The following is a 19,287-nucleotide window of genomic DNA, read 5'->3' on the forward strand; positions in this document are numbered from 1 at the left end:
TATTAAATTGTTCAGTAAAGTATGAGACCATGAGTAATGCTAATGCGCTGGTGGTGGTGGTGGTGGTAGTGGTGGTGGTAGTGATGGTGGTGGTGGTGGTGGTGGTAGTGGTGGTGGTGGTGGTGGTAGTGGTGGGGTCGTAGAATGTGAATCTTATGATGGTGATTGTGGTGGTGGTAATAGTAATAGTAGTAGTACTAGTAGTAGTAGTAGTAGTAGTAGTAGTAGTAGTAGCAATAGTAGTAGTAGTAGTAGTAAAAGTAGTAGTAGTAGTAGTAGTAGTAGTAGTAGTAGCAGCAGCAGCAGCAGCAGCAGAAGCAGCGGCAGAAGTACTTAATATTTTAGCATCTATCATCCTTTACACTAACTTTACCCAAATGACCTTATAAAAGAGGGCAAAACAAGAAAAGAAAAAAAAAAACCCCTCATTTAAGTCCTATTCATACCAGTGATAGAAGCAGCGGCAATGCGAACTTCAGTACCCCGCGGAGGCAGTGACGCAGGGGAAGCCAAGGACGGTCCAGTGATGGAGACAAGCACGCGAGGACAGTGACAGAGGGACAAGAATGATAGCGGTGTCCTGAGTCCTGTGAGGTATTGTATTGCCCCTCACACGTGTCTGGAAGCTCCTAACGTGCCTCTCGTCCCGGCCTGCCTGCGAAGTACTAAAGACCATATTCTCAAACGTGTCACTGTCTTACCTCAACTAGTTTTAACAGGGTCTAGTGGACGTTATTGGTGTTTGTAAGCGTGTGTTCATGATTCTAGTGGTAGTTTAACAAGGACTCTGCATCGTCAGTAGGAAATGCACTTGTGAGAACCAGTCTACTCATCTCTGCGGCCTTTGAAAATATTCCTAATGAGAAAAGAAATTGTATTTTTTAAAGATAGGAGATATAGTTACTTGATTAGATGTTGTATTATTGTTTTTCTTTATGTTACGTACGATGAACTTAAAACAACTTCAGTACTCTCTCTCTCTCTCTCTCTCTCTCTCTCTCTCTCTCTCTCTCTCTCTCTCTCTCTCTCTCTCTCTCTCTCTCTCTCTCTCTCTTGCATCGTGCACGGGAAACCACACGCGGGATCCTTTCGTACGAAAAATTTGCATGTTTGAGTCGCCCGCGAGTCGCCAACAAACACACAGACAGCGATTAAGTTCCATTATAGGCAGGATTATTAACGAAGCCTGCCATCTCTCTCTCTCTCTCTCTCTCTCTCTCTCTCTCTCTCTCTCTCTCTCTCTCTCTCTCTCTCTCTCTCTCTCTCTCTCTCTCTCTCTCTCTCTCTCTCTCTCTCTCTCTCTCTCACCATCGCCGCCACCGCCACCACCATCACCACCAGCGTCGCCTCCGTCAGTCAGGCAATATGGGAACGCGTCTCGGAGCCCTGACCAAACACTTCTATTCCCTCCAGTAATGGCCTTGTCCCTGCCTTGTCCGTGTGTCCGTCTGTCTCGTCCCCTTTGTGTGTGTGTGTGTGTGTGTGTGTGTGTGTGTGAGAGAGAGAGAGAGAGAGAGAGAGAGAGAGAGAGAGAGAGAGAGAGAGAGAGAGAGAGAGAGAGAGAGAGAGAGAGAGAGAGAGAGAGCGAGTGTGTCTGTTTACCTGTCAATTACAGTCTCTTTCTGTCAGTGCAGCCTAAACTAGTCTAGTCCAGACCAGGTTAGCTCAGCCACTCATCTGTCTGTCTGTCTGTCTATCTGTCTGTCTGTCCGCTTGGTTGTCGAGAACGTGACGGAGTAGAGTCGTGGGAACGTAAAAATCTGCCAGCTTTTAATCAACTGGATAGAAGCAATTTGTGTTGGAAAAGAAAAGTCCGCCTCCTTTCTGAATATGTTTTAATGGAATCGCCTCCGTTACAGAGTCTATGAAACTGTAGTGAGAGGCGAGTTATGGCCGTGGGGGAAAGGAAAATGATTGAACCAAAACAGAAACAAAAAAAAAAAAGAGGAAGGAAAACATGAATTAAAAAATACGTATTAGTTAAGATAAACTTCCATTCCATTATTTTTTCTCTATTCTGGTAATCTTTGAAACATTACGTCAAATTAAATGGTAATGATAAAGGAATAATAATGATAGTAATGTGTCCTTGAATTCCTGAAACCATGAGTGAGCGAGTCTATGTTATGTTCCTTTACGGTTCAGTGTTTTTCTTCCGTGTTTTAAAAAAAGTTACCGTCATCTTACTCTCAGGAAAACAACAAAAGTGTCTGCCTGGTATCGACCACCACCACCACCACCACCACCGCCACCATCACCACCACCACCACCACCACCACCACCACCACCACCACCAGTCCCTGCCACGCACCCTCCCCATCTCCACTCTTTGCACTTTACTCACCGTCCTCACTCTCCTCTTTCTTTTTCCTTAACTATCTTTCCGCCCTCACTCCCTAACTCTTTATTCCCTTGGCCACATGCACCTTCCACCTTCACTCACACCCTACATCCAGTCCTTTCTCCGTCCAGCCCTCCTCCCTCCGGCTATTCTTCTCACGACTTCCTCCTCGCATTTCCTTCTGCACTCTCCTGATCACCTCCTGGAAGAGAGTTACACGCAGGTCACTCCCTTCCTCTGTGTCCTGCTTGTAACCTTCTCTCGACTGGAGCAGGCTTGGGTATTCCTTCTGTACTCTCCTCAGAAGCTTCTTGGTGGAATAAGGGCGAAGGGCGGTCAGTCTGGCGTCCAGCAGGGGGCGTCTCACAACCCAGAAGCCAAACATGTCCGGCGGAGATGTCAGAAATGTGTGCATGCACTGATACAGGAACCTGTAACTCGTCTGTAAGGGAAAGGGAGGGATGGAGGGAGGCAAGGTATTAGTTACTGAGGGAGTGGAGTGATGGAGCATGAGAGAGAGAGAGAGAGAGAGAGAGAGAGAGAGAGAGAGAGAGAGAGAGAGAGAGAGAGAGAGAGAGAGAGAGAGAGAGGATAGTAATGTATTTCACCCACGTATCATTTCACAACACACTTCAGTACTCACCAATTGACGAACGGCGCAAGGAAGGTACCGCCTAACGTGACTCACAGCCTCGTACACGTTCACAGACCCTCCATTCATAATCCTAGACCCCTCCTCTTCCTTATCTTTCTTCTTCCCGTCTTCTTCCTCCTCCCTCTCCTCGTCCTCCTTTCTCCGCCTGTTGACCTCCTGCTGCACGAGTCTCGCCAAGGCCATGAACACCCCGGACAGGTCGGCGCCGTCCCTTCCAGAGGCGTAATAAAAGCGAGGGCGTGTTAGGGTAGCGACAGGAGGTGCTTAGGTGCTTTATGGCGTTCTCCGGAAGGCGTGGTGGTGAATGCTTAAGTGTAAGGCGGAGGTTATTGAGGTGTATGGGGCCGCTCATGCAGTTTACGTAGCCTTTTAGTAATACGTTGTTAGGTTAGGTTAGGGAGTGAATATGGTGAGAGGATTATATGGTGAGTGAGATGATGTCTTTAGTATTCTGCAGATTTAGATGAAATGAATAATGATAATCCATTAAAAATCCATGAATAATAATATACTGGTAAAACTAATCTTTTGTTACTCATCCTCTACAATTATATCTTCGTTTTCTCTATTCTGATTAAAAGTAGGTAGCTGCGAGGTTTGTAAATTCTCCTTAGTACTGAATGTGTTAAACAGATAAGGTAAGGGTGTACGAGTATATAAGAACATACGAAAATAAGGAAATCTGCAAGGAAGCATCAGGCCAACACGTGATTGTCTCCGTATAAAACTTTACGTGCCTGTCCACTTTCATCCCTATCTATAGATCTACCTAGTTTTGTTTTAAAGATTCCTACACTAACAACCTGCTTACTGAGTCCACTCCATTCATCTACCATTCTATTTCTGAACCAATTTCTATTTGTCTTTTCTTTTATCGATCTAGTTAGTAACTTTATTAATTAGTTAGTTTTTAAAGTAACTGTATCAAGCTTGCACCTGGTCGTTCTAGTCCAGTCCTAGTTAGAAAAACATGTATCAGATATCGATGGAATCAGCAAGTGAGGGAAGATGTAACTCTGCATTACAGGTGTGACGTAAGAGCCAGTCACTGGAACTGAAGAGCTTCTGGAAGGGTTTTCTGGAACGTGCTTAGATTCGAAACGCCAGTAACATTCTAGGAACTGAAACTGTAACTCCACCATTAAAAAAACAATTAGAAAAATAAAGAGAGAACGTGGGTAACCTCCAGATGGTGTGTTCAGTGACTTGCGGATATAGTAACTTAAAAAAAAAAAAAAACATTAGAAAGACAAGTAACGGTATATTCATGGTGCTTTTTGTACGGGACACGGGCATAATACTCGAGAAGAGACATGAGTAACCTCTAAATGACGTGTCAAATGACTTACGAACATCACAAAATTCACTAGAAAACTAAAAACGATATATTTTTGTTGTTTTTTGTAAGAGACGCGCATAACACTTTATAACACTAAAGTAAACGTGACGCGCGCGCGCGCGCGCGCGCGTGTGTGTGTGTGTATGTGTGTGTGTGTGTGTGTGTGTGTGTGTGTATTCGGTTTCTTCCTTCAGGACATCAATAAAGACTGTGGGACTCACGGGCAGTGGACGACAACGGGCCCCGTGACGACGCTCTGGTTGTAGAGGACAGCGTGGAGGAGGTGCAGCACGGCGCCTGGGTCCCGCAGCCCGCCGGGGAAGTGAAAGTGAGGGATCAGCCGCCTGCCACTGCAGCTGCTGCCGCCCTGGGGAAGTGGCTGGAGGTGAGGCGAGAGAGAGAGAGAGAGAGAGAGAGAGAGAGAGAGAGAGAGAGAGAGAGAGAGAGAGAGAGAGAGAGAGAGAGTCAACTGTGCTCCTTTTTATGCACAAGAGAGAAGAAACTAAGGATAGAAACAAATTCACGCCCGAAAAAATCTCTAGCAATTCTTTCCTAAAAATTAAAGCAAGTGATACTAAAGAAAAGTCTGTTCTGTTCTCGGGATGCACTTTTTTTACACAGAAAGGAGGAAGAAAGAAAGGGCAAAAGCCAAATTTACGGGAAAAAGAGTCGTATTAATCATCTTTCCCGTGAAATAAAAAGCAAAGAACGTTAAGGAAAAGTCACCTCAGATCTAAAACTCAAAAATAAAATGGTGCTTGTAAGACTCACTACCCACAAGTACAAGCGACTCAGGAAGTAATGTGGGCTCTCCTGCGCCTGCTCCACTATTACCCTCTCCTTCTCCTCCTTCCACTGGTAATGCTCCACCTTTCCACTGTCTTTCGTTTTCCAGTCCTCCACCGCTGTCTCTCCCTCCTGGAATCGCTGGTCACCGCCTTTGCCTTCCTTGAATTCATCTCTCGTGGTCGCCTTTCTCCTCGTCCGTCTTTGATATTTTTCTTCATTCGCCTCCCGCACGCGTCTCCCATCTGTCTTTCTTCCCTGTCCCAGCTGATATCCCCGGCGCTCCTCGGCCCCCTCTCCAGCCTCACGTCTCCCTGCGGCGCACTTCGATGATGGCCTCTTTGTATGTCCGTGGAGGCGCTGCTGCTTTTCGTCTCCCTTACACTCCCCTGCGCTCTTTCCACTAATCCTCGTGTCCTCAATCTCTTTCATCCAAGCGTTTTTCAGTAAATTCACATAGCCAGCGGTGTCCATCTCCCCTACTTTACTGTCCCCCTTTCCCATGCCCTCTGCCTCTTCTGCTGCTGTGTGAGAGGAATACGCGGGTTCCGGGGGCGCGCGGGTGACCACAATGGGAGTGGTGGTGCCTAAGAAGACTCTCTCCTCGCCTATCGTTGGCCAGTACCTCGGGAATTCAGTCTGGGGAGGCAATGCTGAGGTGAGAGTGACGAGTTGATGGGGTGATAAGGTAATGGGGAAAAACAGGGTGATGGAGTGATGGGTAATGGGATGAAAGGGTGAAAGAATGGTGAGGTGACAGTGGCGGCGGAAGGGAGGGTTAGCTGGTGACAGAAGAGGAGGAGGAGGTAGTGGCAGTGGGTGGGACGGGGACAGGCAGCAGTGATTGGATGCGTGGTGTTGTTGTTGGTGCTGGAGGGTCAGGGGGAGCTGCTGCAGATTAGAACAAACATCAGTTAATTACGTTTATGTTTTTTTTGAATAAGTCAAATTGGTAGTGGGTCATCCAGGAAGTGAGGATTCATATAGTTCGAAATTAAACAGGAAAATTAATATTCTAAATTTTTACATGCAACATAAACACATGGATATGGCGAACTGATTCCACTAGAAAAAAAAAAAAAAAACAGACACAAATAGCAACATAGGCCACAGACGGTAACAAGAAGCTCAGTAGCGATAAACATACGAGGTCAGCGCGGGTTGCTTGAAACATGACCACCGCTGAGGCTCGGGTCTGCACCACCATGCGCCAGAAGTCAGAGACGGTGGCAGGCTTGGGGTGGGGCGTCGCGATGAACTCATGGTATCCTGTCTGTTGTGTAGAGTAGACGAGTGAGTGGACTGTGGTGGTGAGAGAAGCACAGGATGAAGCAGGATATCTTTATTTCTTTAGTGTTTCGACTGTGTCTTCTCTGAGGAAGCCCCGTATTCAGGAACGCTTTACTCGCTCATCACGACTATTTTCTAAGGCCACAAAGATGATTAGCCGAGTTTTTTTTTTTTTTTTTTTTATCTCTGTTAGTAGTGTAAAGATCTTGCCAATTTATCCTTAGAACCGTAAAAATACCCTCAAAAAGTCGTGTAACTTCAAATAGAGCCTTCTCAGTGTAGTATAGGTGCGTCATAGAAGTGTTTCAGAATATAGTCCGAATACTCACTGTTGAAGCGTTAGAGAAATAACTTACGTACCTATATCCATCCCTGTATCTAGTCTTATTTTAAAGCTTTATTAACTCGGCACCAGCAACCTGATTAATGAGTGTGTTCTAATTGTCTGCCACTTCTCTTCCATCCTGTGTTTTCTCACCACTACACTCCCCTCATCAACGCTTCTGTCTCTGGGAGAGAGGTCATGAAAATAGAGAGAAAAACTGAAAAAAAAAAAAAAAAAGATTGGTGGAGAATTCAGTGGGGATAAAGATAAAATGTAGCAACAACATATGAAAGTAGATATCAATAATGCTTACGTTGATGACGGTGGCATTGATGTAGTCTTCCAGGTGTGCCCTGCGGAGGATGTCCCATACAGGATTCCCACTCCGGGTCCTCTGTGTCACGGGCCGGAGCACACAGCGATACTGGTCCCCTGCCGCCAGGAGAACAAGGACGGTCACACTATTTTTATATAAACAAAGTCATGATCAGTAGTCGAGTAATGGTCGTGACAGTCTCCTTATAAAACCTGACAGCTGATAGATTTCATGATTAAAGGATTTAGAACTGAAAGGAAATCATAAATACAATGGAATATGACTGTGACGGGTTACTTGACTTCTGACCACCACACACCAACAGACGCAGGAACGCATGCTAATGTATATATTTACTTCATTACTCACCGAAAAGAAGAGCACAGAAAGGCGTGTCGGGGTGGGCACCTCATGAACTGAATTGGCTTGTCGAGAGTTTACTTCCTACAAAAACCTTTATTTATTTAGTTCGTGGGTTACTTGGTTTGTTGGTTGTTTGGTTAGTTAATTGATTAGCTGGTTAGTTAATTAGTTTATTAATCAGTTAGTTTATTTGTTAGTTTATTTGATAGTATTTATATAGTTAGTTTTATTTATTTTTGTTTACTGATGTGTTTTCTATCTATTCATTTATCTTTATCTATTTATCTGTTTTAAGAGTACCATGCCGTACTTTTCCCACACCCTTTAATTCATCAATCATAAACCTGACGCTTGCACGTTTATTTCCCAACATCCGTCCGTGACTCATAACGCGCGAGTAGTGGCGGTCAGTGTGCGTGTTGGCAAGGCAGGTGGTTGGGCTCCAGGGGTAGATCTACATCAGACCATCTCCAAATACCAACTTGGACCGTCATTTCAACCAACTTGGACCATTCTGAAATACCAACTCGAACCATCATCATCTCAACCAACTTGGACCATTCTGAACGACCAACTCTGGGCATTTCTATTACAAACTCGAACCACTGTTTATTCCAACTCGAACTCAAGATCCAGACCTTAAGTGAATCATCATACTTTTATTTTCTAACAACTACATTTTAGTTTTTTTTTTCTTTTAACCTTGTTGTTTTACGTCTTTGTTAACAATGAATTGCAAAAAAATTCTTGGATGCGTGAATTTTATTGTTTGAAAGCTTTTGTTTTTGCCTTCTGTTCTTTTTTACTGATATCTAGATCTGGTTCGAATTGGTTCACTATTGTGGTCCAAGTTGGTATCATGTGGTTCGAGTTGGTGGCGGTCTGGTCCGAGTTGGCAATGGTCTGAGTAGGCAATGGTTCGAATTGGGGGTGAGCCGGGCTCCAGTGTCACCCGTGGCCCTGAGACGCATTGCTCAGGGTAGTTGAAGCGCGCCCCTGTGGCATCTGATACGTACGAGACTGTGCCTTCAGGGAAATGGATATCCTACTTTCTCTCTCTCTCTCTCTCTCTCTCTCTCTCTCTCTCTCTCTCTGCCATCCCATTTTGCGTCCCAGCCTTTCCTTCCTCGTGTTGTCAATATTTTGTTGTCGTTCATGTTATCATTACAGTAGAAGTAGCAGTAGTAGTAGTAGTAGTAGTAGTAGTAGTAGTAGTAGTAGTAGTAGTAGTAGTAGCAGCAGCAGCAGCAGCAAACCAGAAGGGTATCTGAACCTAACAATGTAAAGGAAATAATGGGCACTGCAAAAAGACAGGCTTACACGTGGCATTTCCAGTCTGAATTTTTTAGATAAATTTTCATCAGCTAGATATTAATTCTTTTTATAGGTTGGATTTTAATTTATTTTATTTTATTTTCTGGGGTGTGGATCAGGGTATTACTGTTAAGAAAAAATGTGTTATTTATTTTCTCATTATCTGATGATTTTTTTTTCTTTTTTTTTTCTAGTGAGCAAGAATCAAGGGGAGGATATGCTATTTTGTGCTATTGTTATTTTTACGTTGTACCGATGGTGTTCAAGTCTATTTTGCGAAGAAATCAACGAGAAAAATCCATTTATTTGCAGTACTTTCATTCTAGGTTCATTCAGGGTTAGGTTAAAGGAGAAAAATCACAGGAAATAAATTTGTTATTTCATTACTGATTTTCTTCTCTTTTTTTTTGCGGTTTTATTGAGGAAAGTTTTATGGAAAAATGCCGATATATTTCATAATTAGCAAAGACGTTTTTTTAAGTTATAATGAGGAGAAATTGGTGAAAATTCTCCGAAAATATTTGGAAACATATTAAATCATTATATGGTTTGTACCCCACCAAAAAATAGTATTACATTTCCCTTGTACATAATAGTATTGATAATGGAAGTAAAAATAGTAGTAGTTGTAGTATTGTAGTAGTAGTAGGAGGAGGAGAAGGAGGAGGAGGAGGAGGAGGAGGAGGAGGAGGAAAAGGAGGAGGAGGAGGAGGAGGAGGCAGAGAATAAGAGGAAGAGGAGGAGGCAAAAAATAAGAAGAATAGGAGGAGAAGGAGGAGGTAATAGTTGTCGTTGTAGCAGTGGTAGTAGTAGTAGTAGTAGTAAAAAAAATAGTACGTATGTAGTATTAGTAGGAGGAGGAGGAGTAAGAGGAGGTGGAAGAGAAGGAGGAGCAGGAGGAGGCAAAGTACTCGTACTCACATGCCTACTGCGGAAGTTTTACATCGTTTGGCAATAATGAGGAGGACATAGATAGGAAGAGGACTGAGGCTTAGCTCTGCAATATAGGGCATGGAATTCGCTCTGCCCCTTGCCCTTCCTGTCTGTCCTCTCCCTCACGCACCTGACTAACGCCCCTGCCTCTGCTTTATTTCTTCCCTCCTCCAGTCACGTCACCCTCCTGCCTTTTTATTCGTTTCCTTCACTTCACTCTCTCCCTTACATCTCCTCTGGCCTCTCACGTCACATCTCTGCCTTTTCAATCCTGTTCCTCATGTCACTCTCTTTTCTCTCTCTTCTTTACGTATTTCCTCCTGCAGTTACCACGTTTCATTCTCCTCTGTCACGTCACATGCCCGCCTTTCCGGTCCCACCCTTCACGTCAGTCCCTCTCTGCAGTGCCATCTCCTCACGTCCCTGCATCTTTCGTCTTCCCCTTATCACGCCCTGCTTTACCTAGCCTCACGTCTCTGCCTTCTATTCCCCCCTCTTTCTCTCTCATCCTTCCTTCTTTCCTTCCTGCCTTCTCCTTCCCGACGTCACAGAGGATGAAGGAGGAAATAAAGCAATCGATCAGGCGGATGATATTTTCTTGGCGTGTATCCAGCTCTTTGCCTGAGAATTGGGGAGTTTCTGTAGTGTATGGATTAACTTTTTTTTTTTTTTCTGGAGTGGAACCTCGCCGCGCCGCCCGTCTCCTTTTATGACCCGAGTATTGTTGTCCGCTCCCTCGACTACTGTGATGGGCGGACGAACGGCTTTGCGCGCCGGCGGTTGTCAATGATATAATAGGATTTTTTAGGGGAGAGAGAGACAGAGAGAGAGAGAGAGAGAGAGAGAGAGAGAGAGAATGGGGGGTTATTTTTATTTTATTTATTTTATTTATTTTATTTTTTGTGCAACACGTTCCTCACATCCACAGCACACGCTCACTATAAGGGCAGTCCGTTGTAGGGATAACTGCGCGGCTCCGGGTCCTCATCTTATCTTGGTTACTTTTAAGAAGCCGTGGTTGAAATGAGTGGGGAAGTTTTCAAGTGTTTTCATGATTCCACCGATAGTTTAGACAGTGTTCTGCATGGCCAATAGGAAAAGCACTCCTAAGAATACGAATGATGATCTCTGTGGTCATTGGGAAATTGTTTTGATAAGAGACAAGCGTTTAAGAATTGGAATATTTGAAGATTTACTCCTAAAACAATATTATTTTCATGTTCTTGTATAATACAATACTGGAGTTTGTTTTCATGTTAATGTCTAGCCTTTCTGAAGCAGGAGCTTTTTGGAGCACTAGTATTATGCCGATACTCAAACTCACAGCCCCACACACACACACACACACACACACACACACACACACACACACACACACACACACACACACACACACACACACACACACACACACACACACACACACACACACCGTCCATTTCCACCTCCCGTAGTGCACAGAAGGGAGCGTGATGGGATCAAGGCCCAATAACGCATCTTTCTTGTGACTCGGGGAAGAATAATGAGGAAGATAAAGGCTCGAGTGGACACCAGCCTCACCCCGCCACTGTCCTGTAGAGTCCAAGGACCTTATTCTTAAGCGTTCCATCGTCTCATATCGATTACCTTTAACAGGGTCTAGTGGAGGTCAAAGAGGCTTCCGAGGGAGTTTTCGTGATTCCAGTGATAGTTTAACAAGAACTGTACATCAGTAATGGGAAAACACCTACTGGAATCTGTTTAAATTCTCTGAGGCCTTTGAGAAAAGTCCTTCTGAGACAGCGAAGCGTTTCAAAATACGGGCCCTCGCCTCCTCGGTCACGGCCTCATGAACAATGCATATGCGAGTAGTTCCGTTTTTTCGTCACGTGTGAAATTAAATTCCGCCAGCCATCAATAAGAATGTGGGCGTCAGAAAATAGAGTTTCGGGAACTGAGGAAAAAATTATAATACATTAGCATTTTTATTAGTTTAAGCGGAAATAAAGAGGTAAAAGCAGTAGCAGTAGTAGCAGCAGAGGCAAGTACTGCTACTTTTAACCAGTATCTTCTCTCTCATTCCTGTTTACTGGCAAGCTCTGGAACTCCCTACTTGTTCCTGTTTTCTTACGACTTGAACTGTTTCGAAAGAGAAGTATCATGACATCCTGGAACTAAAGGAACCAGATTTTACTTTTCTTATTTATTTATTTTTTTTCTTTCTCTCTCTTCCTTCCTTTGACTTTTAAAGCGGCATGATGAGCGGGCTTTCTCTCTCCCTTTTTTGTATGTATGTGTCTTTGGTCATCCTCCTGGACCCATGAAAAATGTTAATAAATATATTAACACGAAACTCCTCAAATGGCACTGGATTACTGCCGTGCATGACGCCATCAGTGACAGCCATGATGCTAGTGTTAGTCAAAGTTGGAACAGCTGTCGTTATCATCACTCCAAATGAAAAGTCAACATGAACTTAAAGGTCACTTAAAGTTCACACGTTTTGTTTTATTTCAGACGGGTATTATTTCACGGTCGTTCTTGTTATGGTACAAAAAATCTGATTCACGTCGCAACCTTTAATTCCTTTGTGTGCTCATGAAATACTGACATGCTGCGTGATCTGTCCAGTTAGAGAGATTATGACAATGAGTTGCGTTGAAAAGTAAGTGATACAATACATGAATAAATGAATTAATTAATGAATGTGTGTGTGTGTGTGTGTGTGTGTGTGTGTGTGTGTGTGTGGGTGGGTGGGTGGGTGGGTGGGTGGCTGGGTGTTGGTTAGTGTTGGTGGGTGTGTGTTGGTGGGTGTTGCAGATGAAGAGTTGCACAATCTAATATAGATAAAGACATTTTTGCAACAGGACCCTAACAGATGACAATGAAATGTGTGTGTGTGTGTGTGTGTGTGTGTGTGTGTGTGTGTGTGTGTGTGTGTGTGTGTGTGTGTCCGTGCATGATTCAGCAGTGGTTCACGTGGAGATTAGCGCATCATTCATCAGGCGGGTGCAGGTTGGGTGGTGTGGGTGGAAGGAATAAAATGAATATTAAGGAAAGCATGACACGCTCACTGACCAAAGTTATTCAGAAATCAGGGAATGGAACACACCAGCGGGATATCCAATGTGTGGGCGGCGCAGCGCAAACGCAACACCCCCACCCACCACAGCACCAGTGACTGTCAGCCTTTTACTTGCATATTAATTACTCGGAAGATTTATTAACCTTTCCCTATACATATTTTCCCCTTAAACGTATACAGTACTGGCCAACGGGATACGGCTACCTGTTATTTGTTTATTAATGAACTGCAGTGTTATTCCCCCCCCCCCACCTATGAGTTCAACAGTGCAGAAGGGAGGTTTCAGAATTAGTCTAATTTTGAATGATCTTTTTGCCTTTGCTCTTTTGAGGACTAACACCTTCATTAAGCTTTTTTTTTTCTGCCTTTCCATAGCCCCTTAATAATAATAATAATAATAATAATAATAATAATAATAATAATAATAAGTAAATAAATAATCCCTCTATATTCACTTAACTTCCTCCTACGCTTGCAATCTGATTAACTGCTCCTTATACCTATCTTCCCTATTAATAAATACATACAATACTGCCAACGTGATATGGATGTCTGTTACTTGGCGAGCAATGATGTACGAGTACAATGCATTCCCAACCAGTATATTCACCTTCCTTCTATGCCCGAAGTCACGCCCTTACCTGCCACTATATGCGGGGACCTGTTCTTGGAGGCGTTGCTCGGTCTGAGGGCAGCTGTGGTGGGTAGAACGGGGCGTGATTCTCTCAGCTGCTGGAATTCCCTTCTTAACGTGTTGCTGGGATGGAAGGAGTACTGGCGGCGAGGTTGTGCGAGGGAGAAAAGGTACGAGAATTAGACCCGTATTCAGAAACGCTTTGCTCTCTCACCACGACTATTTTCAAAGCACACAGAGGAGATTAACTGGGTTCTCAAGAGTCTTTCTCCTGTTAATAGTGTAGGAGTCCTGCTAATCTGTCACTAGAATTGTAAAAGTCCTTAAAATCCCGTGTCACTTCAAGTAGAACCTTTTGAAAGTAGTGGAGATGAAGGCAGAAGTGTTTCAGAATATGGGCCTTATTAGTTGTAAGGTAGACTGAAGACTGTGATGGTAATATAGGTGCAAAGAAAGGTTGATGAATAGATGGATGAGGATGAAAACAATTGAAAGGAGGAAGGGAGGGAGAGAATTCCACAGGGTAGGGCGTTATTTCATTATTTTCTTAGGTAGCTGATAATGAGATTGTATGTGTGAAAGATCAATGCGAATAATAGGTTTTGATTATACAAGGAACGCTTCAAAGAACTCCATCATTATGAGATTGAGTGAAAGGACAGGAACCACCAGCCACAGAATAGTTTGAAGCGTTTATTGGTAGCGTGTAGAGGCAGAGAGAGAGAGAGAGAGAGAGAGAGAGAGAGAGAGAGAGAGAGAGAGAGAGAGAGAGAGAGAGAGAGAGAGAGAATTATAAGGCAAGGAAAACTTTTTATAAATGACTTACAGGTTTATTCCACACTCCATCAAAAGTTTCCAAAATGTCTTAGCCATAACAGAAGTTTTTGCCAGAGCTCTTAAGAGAGAGAATGAATGGGGTTTAGTTAGGAGAGAGAGAGAGAGAGAGAGAGAGAGAGAGAGAGAGAGAGAGAGAGAGAGAGAGAGAGAGAGAGAGAGAGAGAGAGAGAGAGACGTTATCATATCTCTGAAGCTTCTTAAAAAAATGGTTTATGATTATTGCTGAGGAAACTGGAGGGACTAAATGACTGTCAGTGCATTCAAGACTTACCGTGAGATATTTTTCCAGGAGGTTCACGGGCAGGCTGAAGTGGTCCGCGGCGTGATCAGGGAAGCACGTCACCTCGGCATCTGTAAAGGTGCGGGAAATCTCACCTCTTAGCTACTACAGCCACGCCCAACACACCACGCCACACTACTACCACGCTACAACACTATCACACCACAACACTACAACGCCACAACACTATCACACCACAACACTACCACGCCACAACACTACCACGCCAGAACACTACCACACCACAACACTACCACATCACAATACTACCACACCACAACACTCACACCACAACGCTATCACACGCCACCACACGTCACTACAGCCGCCACAGGAACGCCGCAGCACCGCACCACACCCACTTAACCACATCAATACAGTATTCTACTTTATTACACACACACACACACACACACACACACACACACACACACACACACACACACACACACACACACACACACACACACACACACACACACACACAACGCTACCACATGCCACTTCACGTCACTACAGGCACCACAGCAGTGCCACACCACTACACCACAGCCACTTAACCACATCATTGCATTATGCTACTTCACCACAGCCACCACAGAAGCGTCACATCACCTCAGCCACCCCACACTCCACCATAAAGGAGCACAAAGGAAGAACAAACAGTAGCTAACGTAATTGTTCACTCTTACGAAACTATAATAAGCTATACTCTCTAAACTGAAGTAAGAAATAATGTGGCAAAGTTGTAACCTTCTATACCATAACGTCTTATTCCACAACGCCACATCACAGCCAGACACACGTAAACACATACGCACAACATACTGTAACAATGCGATGATAATGTCCAGGCTATTCTCTTCCTCTTTTCACGCAATACAGACGGCATAAACTGGATCATTAGGCGGGTAGTTAGGAAGGGTGAAAGGGAAATGAAGAAGAATACACACCCAAGTGAATGGCTTCCTGCAAGTTACCTCAACTGTTTCACTTATCAAAAAAGTATCGCAGTTTGTTGCAGTTCGGTTAACTTTTCTTGAACGTAAATAAGAACGAATTCTCTCTCTCTCTCTCTCTCTCTCTCTCTCTCTCTCTCTCTCTCTCTCTCTCTCTCTCTCTCTCTCTCTCTCTTCCTCGGATATTCTTTTTTTTCACTTTACTTTTAATTTTTCTTTATTGCTATCGCCCTAACACGTGTCTTACTTAAGCACCATTGACAGTTCCGTCTATACTACAGTACCGTGCTTCATGTAGTGCAGGGAGAGTATCAAGTCTTCAGCCAGTGTTCTTCTGCGTTCTGAAATGAAAAACAAAAGAAAAAAAAAAACATGATTTCTTTGTAGATGGCTGAAATTATACTGCAGCCTTATAATGTTTAACCTCAGATGTCTCAGTATATTGCTCATGGTACGTGCCTCGAGCCATCCTGTCAGATTTCAACTCTTCTTGGATCTTAAAGAATCGTGAGCGTCCTACTTTGGCAGCAGCAGCAGCCTTCTTGTGACTTCCCCCTTGCGAGCCATCACGAGGGTTGCGAGATGGCTTCTTGCAGGAGTTCCCAAGACTGTCTGCCGTTCCCTCGCACGAATTTGGCCTGTTTCTCTTCATCCCCAGTCGAGGCTGCTGCAAGTAGATTAGACTAGGCAGATGGGGATGATACGTGGAAATAGATAGGCTAGGTGTGTTTTATACGGGAACTGCCACGTGTAGACCTGATGGCTTCTTGCAGTTTCCCTTATTTTCTCCTGTTCTTATTCATTTATTTATTTTTGTCTTAATATTACACAGAATTCTTCGCCAGCTACAGAGGAAGACAGATAGGCATATTCAGCACTAACTAAAGCCCCCGTCACACTTTCAAGATTCTCATCACGACAACGTCAAGAACACCAGTCATAGCTCTGTCCTGACACAGTGTTGTGGTCAGTCGTGGCGAGTCTTGACGGGTGTAGATCATTACTGATCAGTCGTCGAGCTCCACGATTTTTTTTAAACATGCACAATAAATTCGGGACGGCCCCATAATGATCTACGACCGTCAAGACTCGTCACAACTGACCACAACACTGCGTCAGGACAGAGCTATGACGGCTGTTCTTGGCGCTGTCGTAACGAGAATCTTGAATGTGTGACAGCTGGGCTTAAGCACAATGGTTTCATACACTCGCACTCAAGTCATTCAGAATAGGCTACACAGTTATGCTTGGGTCTATAGCCTCTACTCTATTTTTTAGTTCGATAGTCAATTTATAATGGATAAAAGATAAATACATAAAATGAAATCCTTATGATAATGATGGTTGTGTGTAAAGCTTGCCAGCGACTAGGCTAATCTCCACTATTAGCAGCAACATAAGCAGCTCTGATTCTAGTTGCATTATGATCCTTGGTAGAATCTCTCTTTCTCGAGCCTAGCAGCAAGTAGGTACGGGATGTAACCTGAGGGGTTGTAACCTCGCTGTCCTGGTGTGTGGTGTGTAAGTGGTCTCAGTCCTACCCAAAGATCGGTCAATATGAGCTCTGACTCTGAGCTCTTTCCGTAGGGGAACGGCTGGCTGGGTGACCAGCAGACGACCGTAGGTGAATGACACACACACACACACACACACACACACACACACAAGGTTGCATCTCTTAATATCTCCTATCATGGATCTTTAGTTGTGTTCATATTTTTGCCTTTGCCCTCAAGCAAGGATTCTATATACGTTCCTTGCTGTGTGTGGAAGAGCGCCTTTCCACAAGTCTCACCTACAATCTAGACTAGTCACTGCAGATTTTGGTACTGCAAGAAATCAAACATAGAAAACGAAAACTTTCAGTTACCGACAGTAACTAAACTACTTTATGCCCCCCGTCAGATTAAGGAGCAAAGAAAGCTGCTGTAAATTTATATGCATACGTGCTGTGAGTTGTATGAAACTGCAGATGCGTGGAACCTGCAGAGCGCTTCGGCGGAGTGAGACCGTAGGGAGAAGAAATGGAACTTTCAGAATTAGTAAGCTATTTCCATATTCTCTAATACTTAAAGAATGAAAGAGTTATTTGTTGATATTGCTGGTATACCAGATGCCATTGGTGCAATTGATGGAATGCATGTAAGAAATGGTGCGTTATTTTTTGTACATTTAGTTAAACCAAAAGTTAGGTAGAAATTCGAGACTCCCATAACTTTTTCTTTTTTACTTTATGCACTGTTATTTACCACGAAACAAATAGAAAAAAAATAGTTCAAATATAAAAAGAAGGAGAAAAGGTAGTTTCATTAAAATTCTTGTGCGTGTAGTTAGATTCAAAGATAGTCAGGAACTCCAGACTTAAATCATTATCTCTCTCTCTCTCTCTCTCTCTCTCTCTCTCTCTCTCTCTCTCTCTCTCTCTCTCTCTCTCTCTCTCTCTCTCTCATTTACACACCATCATTCATCACAAAACCAAACCAAAATAAGCAAATAAAAAAAAAATAAAAAATGGGGGCAAGGGATTACATTTAGTTTGTATAGCTGTAGTTAGTTAATCAGAAACTCCAGTCTTCTATTATTAATTTTAATTTACACACTATAATCCACCAAAAAAAAAAAAAAAACAGGACCAAGGTAAGCAAATACAAGAAACAGAGAATGAGCTCAAACAAATAAATTTACACGTGGATTCCTCGAGACAGATGGCCGAACTGAGGCGGGTGAGGAGCAGTTGCTAGTCTTTTTTTTTTTTTTTTTTTTTTTTTTTTTTTTTTTTCTCTCTCCACCATCCCGCCCCTCAAACATTGCGTGCGCGCTTATTTGTATAAACGAAGGCTGTATGCGCGTAATGATAAGGTATATGTTCGTGTATGTTGCGTGTGTGCGTGGGATTGCATTAGGGAGGTGGACAGAATAGGGTGAGAGATTAAGAATATTGGTTAACTCTTGCATTGGGGAGGTGGAGAGAATAGGGGTGAGAGAAAGAAGAAAGTCTTGTGCAGCAAGGCCATGGGAGGAGGGGAGGCATGCAGTTAGCAAGGTCAGAAGAGCAGTTAGTATGAAAATAGTGGTAGAAGATATGCAACATTGTGGCAATGAGAAAGAGGCTGAAGACAGTCAGTTAGAGGAGAGGAGTTGATAAGATGAAAAGCTTTTGATTTCACCTTCCTTAAAAGAATGGTATGAATAAAAGCCCCATACATGTGAAGCATATTCCATATATGGATGGATAAGGCCCCTCTACAGAGTTAACAGCTGGGAGAGTGAGAAAAACTGGCAGAGATGACTCAGAATGCCTAACTTCATAGGAGTTGTTTTAGCTAAAGATGATATGTGAAGTTTCCAGTTTAGATTATAAGTACAGGAGAGACCAAGGATTTTCAATGTAGAAGAGGGAGACAGTTGAGTGTCATTGAAGAAGAGGGGAAGGTTATGTCAAGTTGATAGATGGAGGAATTGAGTTTTTGAATTTGTTCTGCCCCATTCAGAAATGTTATATAGAGCAGAAGTCAGGCATTCTGTGGCTTCCCTGCATAAGATTTATTACTTCCTGAAGGGTTGGATGTTTATGAAAGATGTGGAAAAGTGCAGGATAGTATCATCAGGGTAGAAGTGGACAGGATATGGTTTAGCTTAGAAGATCATTGATAAATTATGAGAAGAGGACAGAACCGTGAGGAACACCACTAAGTCAATAGACTTAGGAAGGAGAACACACACTGCACCAATATGACTCACCTATCAATGAGTACAATCTTTTAGTTCTTACCTTTCTACAGCCTTGCATGTGTCAGCAGCCACATGTCAAAGGAAAGAATGGTTTTATATTGCATCATAAATACCACTAG

At 43.4% G+C, this 19,287-nt stretch overlaps 1 protein-coding gene and 1 long non-coding RNA gene across 6 annotated transcripts in view; one reads left to right on the forward strand and one right to left on the reverse strand.

The window, feature by feature from the left end:
• Nucleotides 1-4,667, forward strand: part of LOC135090345 (uncharacterized) — a 227,980-nt gene extending 223,313 nt beyond the window's left edge. For both annotated transcript variants that reach the window (XR_010261881.1, XR_010261882.1), the window contains one exon: nt 4,530-4,667. This is a non-coding gene — a long non-coding RNA (uncharacterized LOC135090345). The remainder of the gene's footprint in view (nt 1-4,529) is intronic.
• On the reverse strand, nt 1,821-17,518 carry LOC135090319 (uncharacterized). 4 transcript variants are annotated; one of them, XM_063987088.1, is made up of 11 exons: nt 17,383-17,518; nt 15,896-16,103; nt 15,721-15,777; nt 14,469-14,548; nt 13,368-13,500; nt 7,050-7,168; nt 6,269-6,394; nt 5,107-5,760; nt 4,557-4,702; nt 2,985-3,207; nt 1,821-2,783 (listed from the first exon to the last, which is right to left on the reverse strand). In XM_063987088.1, exons 2-11 carry the CDS (start codon nt 16,086-16,088, stop codon nt 2,436-2,438), a joined length of 2,079 nt encoding a protein of 692 aa, XP_063843158.1. In that variant the 5' UTR covers nt 16,089-16,103; nt 17,383-17,518; the 3' UTR covers nt 1,821-2,435. The 4 variants fall into 4 exon arrangements, with proteins under 4 accessions (XP_063843158.1, XP_063843148.1, XP_063843130.1 ...); XM_063987078.1 differs by having other exon boundaries at nt 5,170-6,012; XM_063987060.1 differs by having other exon boundaries at nt 5,107-6,012.
• Between the last annotated feature and the right edge of the window lie 1,769 nt (nt 17,519-19,287).

Source organism: Scylla paramamosain, chromosome 3 (genome assembly GCF_035594125.1).
Source record: "Scylla paramamosain isolate STU-SP2022 chromosome 3, ASM3559412v1, whole genome shotgun sequence".
NCBI classification, from domain to species: Eukaryota; Metazoa; Arthropoda; class Malacostraca; order Decapoda; family Portunidae; genus Scylla; species Scylla paramamosain.

What these genes read in the sequence shown, in the direction of transcription:
- LOC135090319 (XM_063987060.1), bottom strand. Translation starts at nt 16,088, where the DNA reads ATGAAGAGAAACAGGCCAAATTCGTGCGAGGGAACGGCAGACAGTCTT. An exon ending in TCCTGGAAAAATATCTCACG is followed by an intron (nt 13,501 to 14,468) that starts GTAAGTCTTGAA and finishes CCTCGCCGCCAG; the next exon opens with TACTCCTTCCATCCCAGCAA. An exon ending in GTCGCTTGTACTTGTGGGTA is followed by an intron (nt 4,703 to 5,106) that starts GTGAGTCTTACA and finishes CCACTTCCCCAG; the next exon opens with GGCGGCAGCAGCTGCAGTGG.